Source organism: Alligator sinensis, unplaced genomic scaffold (assembly GCF_000455745.1).
Source record: "Alligator sinensis unplaced genomic scaffold, ASM45574v1 scaffold1004_1, whole genome shotgun sequence".
Lineage (NCBI taxonomy): Eukaryota > Metazoa > Chordata > Crocodylia > Alligatoridae > Alligator > Alligator sinensis.
The window spans coordinates 238,297-248,723 of record NW_005842148.1 but is presented as its reverse complement, the minus strand read 5'-3'; the positions used below and the strand labels follow the sequence as shown (position 1 = coordinate 248,723).

The window sequence follows — 10,427 nt, the reverse complement described above, 5'->3', positions numbered from 1 at the left end:
CCACCACCCCCCCCCACCACCCCAAAGCCCTGGCAGTCACCCATACCCACTTTATAGGGCCCCCGCCAGCCCTGCCAGTGCCCACCAGCCCACCCAGCCCTACCAGAGGGGGCCCCCAGCTGGTCCCTGGCAAGCCCCATTTTACCTCAAAGCATCACATTAAATAGTATTATATTTAGTTTGTAAAAAAAAAAAAAATAATAATAATTTATGGTGCATAATTTTGAACTTTTCTGCACATAATTCCCTGGGGTATACAGACTGGTCTCAGCAGGAGCTCTGATTTTCCCTGATGAAAAGCCCAAGAATCAAATGCCATAAATATATAGGTATTTAGAATTTATTTTATTACAGCAATTAAGGCACTGGTAGGCTTCCAAATTGCTTTTAAACCATAAATATATCAATAAAACATTGTGTTCAACTGATACCTCTCTCTCTCTGCCTTTCATTTTAATCATGGATTTTGGGTTTTTAATCAGAGAATTTGCAAGGGGGCGGGGGTAGTTAATCAGCAAAAACCAGGATCCTTGGTGATGTTAAACCAGGGAAACCCCAGTAGGGCCTTACCTCTTTTTTTCTGGTCAGGTGTTATTAGACAGAAAAAAAAAGAGATAGTCTATCTTAAATTTTAGTACTTACTGGGCCTGTGGTGGGGTTTTTTTTTCTATTCTAAATCATAAAAATTAGTCTGTGCTATTATATTGGAAAACTGCACTTTTTGCAACAGAAGAAGATTGCTATTTTAAGTTCTCTCTCTCCAGCTGATTAAGGCTGCAGCGTGTACTTTTGAAGAGCCAGAGCAGCTACAGAATTTTGTTAAGAGTATGCGCTGTTCCTATGCAAGGCAATTTCCAGCAATATTCAGCACAGAAAATGACTGCCACTTAATTTTTCTCCTGTACGAAGAAAGAACAGCTTCCAAATGGGCTGTATTAATATACTTTGACGGGTTTCATGGACAGGCAAGATTGTAAAATAGGAAGGGGATTACCAAGAAGAGATCTGAAGCAAGGTGGAGGTGGAGGGACCGACTTGGATGCTCAAGAAGACAGAACCTGCAGAGAAGACAAAGATGCAATTACAAAAACCGAGAGGAGTCCAGGTCCTGAGAACGGAGGTAGCTGGAGGGAGGTTGGCAGGTCCACCTGGAACTCAGAACAGACAAGAAGCCAGTGGAATAAAAGTAGGCAGCACAGTATTTGGCAGGGATACAGGACCACTGCTCCAAGATTATATCCTTAATAGGAGAGGTAATAGCAGCTATTGAAGATCTAACTCAACATTAAGTGCAACAAAGCCAAGCTTACTGAAACTGTCAGGGTTGGCCAAACCTGGCTAAGAACAAACCTGATATCCCCTGTAGAAACACAATTTTGTCTTAACATGTTTGCAGAAGGAAAGGGTAACTCAATGTTTGGAAGGAGTCCATTAGACATGCAGTGAAGTCATGAGGGAGGTAACGTAATCCCTGTCGGCTACTCAGAAACAGAACAACACTTCTACTGTACCTTTCCATTCTCCAGGCATCTCTGGAAGCCAGTAAAGGATCCCACCCCTCAACATGACATGTGCCCCAAACCGCAAATATTTGTCAGTTGACAATGTTCTTGCTCATTATCTCCTGATTTCCATTGGTCCTAATTTTAGATGCAGTATCATCTTACCCAGCTCAAAAAGAAAATGTGTTCTTTATCTGTGAGCACAACTGCCCGAGGCCAGAACACACTGATGAAACAAGGTTTTTGTAGCATTGTGTCATGTGCCTGCTGTGCCAGGATGTTATAGAACGGGTTAGCTATTGTTATGTAATTAAGCACATGCCAGTCCTGGTCTAGGGTGGAGATCAAATCCTCTTCCCTCCACTCCAGCACACTGTGGGGAGGATCCATGTATGCTTGAAGATGCTGCCTGGGTTTCTGATTCCATGGTAAAGTAGCAAAATCCAGACAAATGTAAGAAATAGTCTGTACATTAGGAAGTCCCAGGAACTTGGCTAGGCCAGTGAGTTGTTCCAACTGGCTTATATTTATCTATACATTAACAGCCCAGGTGTCTTGTTTTAGCTAGTTGACCTATAGTCTTCAGGAAGCCTACCCATGTAAGCTAAAAAGAGCAGTATGGTTAGCAGCGATCCCAAGTTGGCTGGGTTTTCTTTCAGGGATCACTAAGTGCTCCGAAGCATGCCTAATTTTTGAGAACCAATCACTGATGACCCAAGCTTTATTCACCACATCTGTTCAGGCTAGGAGTCTTTCCAGAATGAGCTGGGACTTGTCAGTACTGCTTTCGAGTCGTCTGGGCCTCGTGCAAAAGCTCAGGACGGTGCACCAGCCCCTGTGGGGTCAGGCACTGCCACCTGCCCTGCAAGTCTAGAGTTTTAGTTCGATCCTTTCATCGCAAACTGCCCTGGTTCTTGCAGAAGCACCACAGCCATCGCAGCCCCCTACGCACCCCTCACTCTGCTCTTCCATTAGTATTCTCTTCTCTCCCATCGGCGATACCCTGTAGGACCTGCTTTCTTAAGGAGGCCTAAGGTGCCAGCTGCCCCTTCCCTCCCCTCTTCTCAACAATCTCTCTTCATTGGCAAGTCCTCTTTTTTTTTTTTTTTGTCTCCCAAACAAGTCTGAGTTGCTTGCCTTGGTAAGGGCATGAAGTACAGAGCCCATCAAGGATGGATTAATTGACAACAGTTTTTGCTCCCATTGCTTCAAAGCGTCAGGTTCACGTGAAGTTGTGAGCAAGTTATTGCCAGAACTGCACGGCTTTTTCCATTTGGGGCAACTAAGCTAAACTCCTGTTTCCTACCCTCCTGAGAAGGCGGACCACACGAAGAAATAAGCCACTTTAAATCTTCAACTGCTACCAGGCTCTAATCACATTGACACACATCTTAGGATTTTGCTTTCCCCACTGGCAACTCGTGCTCTTCTTATTACCTATTTTGTAGCATAAGAATAAAAACAGGCCAAAGAAACTGCTGCCATATTTGCAGTAGTACAAGTTCTCATCTCAGTGCAGGCAGATGCCAACAGAAAGCATCCATCAGCAGCACATCCAGAGAGTCCTCATCATTAGAAAATGCACCACTTTTGTGCTTAAGGAAAAAGATCAATCAGAAGGAGTGGAAGACACAGATGATCCTGTCAATTCAGGGTCATCAAGAAAAGCTTCAGAGTTTTTTCTGGACTCATTCCTAAGCCCTAATATGGCTGCATAGTGCTGGATAGACAGCTTCTTTTTCAGAAACCCATCTTTCTAAGTTCCTTTAGGACTATTAAAAGTCAGGTCACCTGAAGTACCCTCTTAAAATATGCATGAAAGTGCCTTGCCAAAAGCATCTTTTAACCCTTAAAATGCAGAGCAGAAAGCTTCCTATGGGAAGGCAAACCGGTACATTTACCCCAGATCTCTTGGGGCATTATATTCAATGACATGCTGTCTGTTCTGCAGCACTTGGTGTCCTCAGAATCGTAAATCAGGCAAATGATTTACTTCATATTATGAACTCACGGCCCCACTTTGCCTCTGGAACCTGATCCTGTCCCTCCTTCAAACAGCACAGCAAAATACCACACCAGAACGAACCTATGCTGACGACATACTCTAAAGATCGGTCTCTCAACTAGACAACAAGACACAACACTCAGCATAATGATGCTAGGCTGACTGCATTAAAAAAGGCACACTGTCAACTATATGTAACGGCTGGGTTTCCTACTGGGGCTAGAAACCAGGAGTCTAGTTTTGCTCTTTACTCTGCCACTTATGCAAATTGTCATTTAACCTCTCAGCCCCAACATAATCATCTATCAGATGAAGAAAAAACAATTTATCTACTACTCAAGGAGTGTTGTGGAGCTTAAATAACATCTGCAAAATGCTTAAGTCCCTTAGGTAAAAGGCTACCAAACAATGCAAGCTAATAATTTTATAAGTGATATTAATGTCATTTTTTTAAAGCTTTCTGTATCACTTACCAGTAAAACTCTGAGGAGTTTGAAAATATATTTGCAAATTAAAAAAAAAAAATCAGTTTTCCACACCATTATTTTACATAGTATTGGCTTTATGGAGCATCTTTTTGGTACATAGACACTTCTATATTTCCTCCTCCTTATCCCAGTACAATGCTCTTTGAATTAGATTTACAAAACAGTGTATGAAAAGTGGGCGCTTGTCTGTGCATCTAATCAGTAGATACAGATAGTTTAAGTTCCTGTGAAATGATAGTGACCTTAGGCAGTAATATCCAGCTGTATGTGAGCATGCCTGAATGCTGTTGCTCATTTGGCCTGCACAGTGTTTCAGTATGTGGGAACCTGCAAACTGGATTGATAGAAGTGGAAACGCATGAAGGAGTCAAGTCTCTCGTTGATGCAACGCTGTCTATTTGCTAAGTGTGTACACAACATCCTGTTTCCCTGAATACTGTAGGAATCAAGCAGGAGGTTATTTCTTTGCTCAAAAATTTGAAGTTCTTCCCAGCCAGCACGCTGCCCAAAAAGTCCCTTCTCCTCCATTTCTCTTAGGGTGATGTTTCCAGCTGCTTCTCTTTTTGTCTTGCTCGATTTGATACCCACCAAAAACCTCTTTTCTCCCATGGCTTAATTTCTAATGAGCCACACACGGGACCTGTGGTAACAATGTCACCGGATACTTGGAGAAATCTGGGAAATGTGTTGGTTGGTTATTGCTACAGAAAGCTGAAGCCTAACCTACTGTCCAACACGGTGTCATTGTTTCCTTGTATGTGGCCTTCTCTTTCTTGCTCTCCATTGTCTCTAGTTTAGGATACAGGGTCCTTGGCAGAGGGACCATCTTTTTGCTTTGTGCTTGCATAGTGGGATACCAGCCCATGATAAGAGCACCTGGACATTATATTGAACACACACTAAATAAGGCATGGCTGGGATCTAGCAAGCTGCGTCTTCTTTTCGGTCTCCGATGCAATCTATAGGCTTTTTGCTTTTGGCTGGGTTCCTCCACCCTGCACAGGCAATGGGTCAAATCCATTTCTCGGGGCTTCTCCACAGATAGCAATATTAAGGATGAATTTGGCCTTAACTGTTCAACTAACAGCAGCAGTTTTAACAGTCCATATTTTGGATCCCCGTGTTTTGCAAGAACGTGGCTACTAGTCACATACCCAAAGCCATGCAGTTCAAAGAGGAAGAGTCACATTAAACGTTAAAATGAAAGACGTGTCAGAAAATAAAATGCTAATTGTGGACTGGCTCGGGTTTTATTATTTTGGAAGCGGGGACACAGCACTGCATTCTTAAGCGAGATGATGCAATGGGCCCTCAAAGACCGTCAGTGCCGGGAGGAAAGAAGGCTGGCAGTGTTCTCCAAATGTGTTTACTTCCCTGCAGGCATTGTTTCCTTGCTCGTGTCAGATAGTTTATTGAGCACAGCTAATCAATGTTTCCGCTGACAAGGAAATTGGAACAGTTTATTTAGAAAGCCAGTGTTCAAGGGCAAATTTCCCAGTTAACATGGTTTACAGCTAGGCCCCATCCACACAAGCTCCCCTCGTGAGAAACAGGAAGGGTTTGCTAGGGTGGTAATGTTTTAGAATAAAGAGTACCCTAACTTTTTTCCTGATCTAGCATAACCCCTATGCTGGTGACCTCCTGCCTTCCCTCCCTTACACCACTGTGGGGACAATGGGCCTCTGTCAGTGACACAAACATGATCTCACATGACAAGACCCAGTGTCATCCCACCAGATTCCCCTCCCTCCTCGACACAAAGCACACTCCGCTTGTCACATTCCAGTGCAGAGGCCTAGGTTCCCATTCGGCTTCACAGCCAACTACTCATTCCCCTGCTTCCCTTGCTCTTAAATCCTACTCTCCTGACCAGGGTCCCTGAAGGAACATCCTCAAGACCCCCCCTTTATACTCCCCCCCTTCAAGCCCACTCCCAAGTTACCTTTTTCAAGGGCAGCAGGTAGACCTCTCCTCAATCTGTTTCTTTAGGGCAATGCCATTACTCCCTTTCACCCCAACATCAGGGGTGGAAACCAAAGTTTTCAGAGAAAGGTCTACTGATGGGGCTTGGGTCTTCTATAGATAAGGCACAGGGAAACTCTATCCTATCCCAACTACATGGAGTTTTCTAGAGTTATGAAATCATACCAGCAACCAGGCAGGTATTGCATTGAACCAGGAAAATTTGCCCATTGTAGACAGGACTTTTCTGTGCTGCTAAGGAAACCACCAAACCAGGAATAAGCCAAACAGATTAAAAATGCAACCACATTTATTTGATTACTACTCTGATGCAAGGAAAATCAAGATGGAGACAGAGCAAGGATCCTATCTACTATCATTCCCTCCTCAGGGGAGGGAGCACTAGGAAACTGCAAGGGACAGTGCTGCTTCGGGAGGTGATGGACTAGATCAGTGGCTCACAATTTTTTGTACCAGGAGCTGCTTGTAAACTTCGATGGTCAGTCCTGACCCAGTGGCCCTCACTCCCAAGCCCTAGCCCCGCAGCGTGTGGGGCTGGGGGTTGATGCGTGGGGCCAGGTGGGCATGGGGAGCCCCTTGCAGGCTGGAACTTTGCCAGCCCGCAACGGAAAAGCCACGGTTTCCCACGTTTTCCTCCTTTAAAGGAGAATCCATACTTAAAGTCTGTTGAACCATTTCTAAAGTTTGCTCGTGACCCTTTCATATATTCTTGCAACCCATGGGTTGAGAAACATTGGACTAGATAAGAATGGAAATTTTGAAGATGTGTCTTATTAGGAGTATGGATTTAACCCTCTGCTCTTTGGAAGAGAATGTTGTGTCATGGTTATAATTTGTTTTTTAATGCAAACATCTTGAGAGTGGAGAGAGACACTCCCCACCCACTGACAATCAAACATTCCTTTGGCAAATACAGGTTTCCCTCGCTTTATGCGGGTTCTGGACGTGTGAATTCGCTCTTATGCAACGACCCTTTTTATACCAAAAATTCATTATATGCTAGGTAAATTCTCTTATGCAATCAGTGTGGCAGAAGCCCACAGTCAGCTGCTTTGTGCAGTGCATTGTGGGAGTGATTGATAGGCAGAGGAAGAAGAGATTATTTGTGGGGGCCGAGCCAGGTGCTGGTGCCCGGGTTGGGTTGCAGCACTGGCCCCTGCGGCCCGGCCCCATCAGCGTGGAGCTGAGTCATGAAGGCCCCCAGCAGCAGTGCCTAGGGCCGCTGCTGAGGGCAGCTGGTGCCCGTGCTTCTGGAGCTGCGGTTGTGCTGGTATGTACTGTCTGCTGTTGGTGAGTACCAAAATTGTCCTGTAAAAGTGGTAGAAATGGGTCTGGATGCAGTACAGTCGAGGTCTTGGAACGTATCCCTGTTTGTTACATTGTAAAGTTGGTTTCCTTTATGCGAATTTGAGTTATGCATCGTTTTCTAGGAACATATGTACAGCACAAAGCGAGGGAAACCTGTACAGCTATACCATGCATGGGGAGAATCGGTGGGGAACGTACCAGTAGATGGCAACTTGGGCAGCAGCAACCACGAGATGACTGAGTTCAGGATCCTGAGGAAAGGAAGGATGGAGATCAGCAGAGTAAGGACCCTGGACTTCAGAAAAACAGATCTCAACTCGCTCAGGGAGCTCATGGGCAGGATCCCTTGGGAAGCCAGTCTGAGGGGGAGAGGAGTCCAGGAGAGCTGGCTGGACTTTAAAGAAGTCTTATTGAGAGTGCAGGAATAAACCATCCCAATGCACAGGAGGACTAGCAAGTATGGCAGAAGACCAGCTTGGCTTAGGAGGGAACTCTCCAGTAAACTAAATTACAAAAAGGAAGTTTATAAGAAGTGGAAACTTGGACAAACAACTAGGGAGGAGTATAAGAGCACTGCTTGGGCATGCAGGGATGAAGTCAGGAAGACCAAAGTGCAATTGGAGTTGCAGCTAGCAAGGGATGTGAAGGGGAACAAGAACAGTTTCTACAAGTATATCGTTAACAAGAGGATCCCCTTACTGAACGGGGGAGGCTACCTAGTGACAGAGGATGCAGAAAAGGCTGAAGTGCTCAATGCCTTTTCACCTCAGCCCTCACAGGCAAGGGCAGCTCCCAGACCACTGCACCAGGCAGCACAGTTTGGTTGGGGAGGAGGGGAGCAGCCAACAGTGGTGAAAGAACAGGTTAGGGACTATATAGAAAAGCTAGACATGTACAAGTCCATGGGTCCAGATGGATTGCACCCAAGGGCTGGAGGAGTTGGCTGATGTGGTTGCAGACCTTTGAAACTCACGGAGATCAGGAGAGGTCCCAGATGACTAGAAAAGGGCAAACATAGTGCCCATATTTAAGAAAGGGAAAAAGGAGAATCAAGGGAACTACAGACCAATCAGCCTCACCTCAGTCCTTGGAAAAAAGCATGGAGCAGATCCTCAAGAAATCCATTTCTAAGCACCTGGAGGAGAAAAGCAGTCAGCATAGATTCACCAAGGGCAAATCATGCCTAACCAACCTGATTGCCTTCAGTGATGAGATGACTGGCTCTGGGGATGAGGGAGCTTCAAGGCTTTTGATATGGTCTCCCACAACATTGGGCCTTTGAGCAGGGGGTTGGACTAGATGATCTCCTGAGGTCCTTTCAACTCTCATTTTCTACGATTCTACGTGACCACACATCTCTCTACCGACCAACGCTTGGATACCACTAGGTTAGGATGTTTCATGCCCCTTGTAGTGTGCTTTCTGAATTGGGCCAAAGTCTAATTTCCATAACATCATCTTGAACACACCTGAAGCTTTTACCTGTACCATTTTGTTTCTGTATACAGGAGCTGTCCAAGATGGGCCTTGGTAGTGACATAGATCTTCAAATTGTGCAACTGCCCGTGTCCTACCAAAAAACAAAGGAGTCAGTGTGGAAGATTTGGACGACTCTCCAACCACTAGTGAGTAACTAGAGTTCAATGGTTTTTTCTCTTAAAAGTGAAGAGTAGGCCAAGCGTGCCGAGTGAAAAAAAACCCTATTCTTTAAGCTATAAAAAGCAAAAAGTAGCTTCCTCCTGAACACCCTTCCTTTCACCGCATGAAAAAGGATTTTTCAGTGACTTGAAGGGATAGCAAGTGAGGCAGTAACTGTTCTGACGACAAGGAAATCTAGACAACCATATATTTGAGAGCATTGTGGAAGTCCTGTCATCAGTATAGCTTCCATGAGCCACCAAAGATATCAGAATTTGAACTGTCAAATTGGTGCACAATGATTGCAGAATTAACGGTAGGTTAAAGATGTATACTGTGAATTGGTGCAGTTTGAGATGCCTGCTAATGAGCAAAACAGTTGAGCTTTTGGGTAATGCAAGCACAACAGCAGAGAGATCTTCTATCAGCTGCAGAAGATACTTTTGTTTGCATGCACAAAAGCAAAATCCAGAGTCCTCAGCTGACTAGGCAATACAGAATAATGAGAATCCAGTTTTGCTGTCACAAGAGGTGACCTAAGTTTCCTATAGGCAGGAGATTCCCTGTCTTTGCACTAACACTTTACGTGCTGCATGACACTCCGAACAAAGTGTTTTATACAAAAAACAGTTCTCATTTTAATTTCTTCTCATTTACTCTGACGGCGGGGAACAGCTTACTGTTCACACTGGGCTTGCTTCCTCCTCCAAAGCAATCATCATCCTTGAACAGTGTGGGAAGAACAAAGGCTACAAAGAAAAGGATGTTTGTGGGTATTGCCCACAAGATGGCTGTTGTCTGTTAGATGGCCCGGAGCGACTTGACTCTACAATTGATATGAAAACTCTCTGGAAAACTGTAGCTGTGGAAGGGATTGACATCCTCTTCTCCCGAGATGCAGGAAGGTAAGTAAGGTGGGTTAAGAGGTCACACAAGCATGAGAACTCATTTCACCTTCAAGACCCAAAGGACAGACTTCCTTCAACTAGCACAAAAGACCGACTTTACGAGGAATTAACAGGATGCTAGCATCAAATCTAAAGTAAAATCTAAATGTTGTAGAAGAAAACTTTCATGAAAAGGCCAGTAGGAATTTTTTTTTCCATGAATCTGTGACTTCCAATAAAAACTAATCTTCACTCAAAGCACCCTCTAACAGACTCAAAACTTCATGGCACTGTTTGTACAGGAACAGAACTAGAAAGTAGACTAGAAATCCTCTTTCAGTGTCCAAACTGAGGGAGAAAAGTACCCAGCAGAGGACCAAGCAGACAAATTAAATTAGAACTTTTACAAAAGTGCTTGTAGCAATTCTGTAGTATATATGGCATACAGTATTACATATCCTACATTATGTATGGTACATTATGTATTGCATACATTTTACAAACACACACATTTAAATGAGATTCTTTTACCTTTAAAAAAAGTCCAGGATTCTTGAAGGTCAAAATCAGTATTTCTTAATTTGAGGATGTTGGTCTCCATGGCAGAGGAGATGGG

General features: G+C 44.3%; 2 protein-coding genes across 13 annotated transcripts in view; one reads left to right on the top strand and one right to left on the bottom strand.

The window, feature by feature from the left end:
• The window catches only part of IGF1R (insulin like growth factor 1 receptor), a 264,141-nt gene that overhangs the window by 25,592 nt on the left and 228,122 nt on the right, over window positions 1–10,427 (bottom strand). The gene's annotated exons all lie outside the window — the stretch shown is intronic.
• Window positions 1–10,427, top strand: part of LOC102384288 (pyroglutamyl-peptidase 1-like protein) — a 54,208-nt gene that overhangs the window by 33,975 nt on the left and 9,806 nt on the right. For 7 of the 12 annotated variants that reach the window (XM_025206256.1, XM_025206255.1, XM_025206254.1 and 4 more), the window contains 3 exons: window positions 7,409–7,567; window positions 8,795–8,911; window positions 9,600–9,829. In XM_025206256.1, coding sequence (XP_025062041.1) covers window positions 7,409–7,567; window positions 8,795–8,911; window positions 9,600–9,829 — 506 coding nt within the window. The remainder of the gene's footprint in view (window positions 1–7,408; window positions 7,568–8,794; window positions 8,912–9,599; window positions 9,830–10,427) is intronic. The other 5 variants (XM_025206261.1, XM_025206262.1, XM_025206260.1 and 2 more) reach the window with 1 other exon arrangement.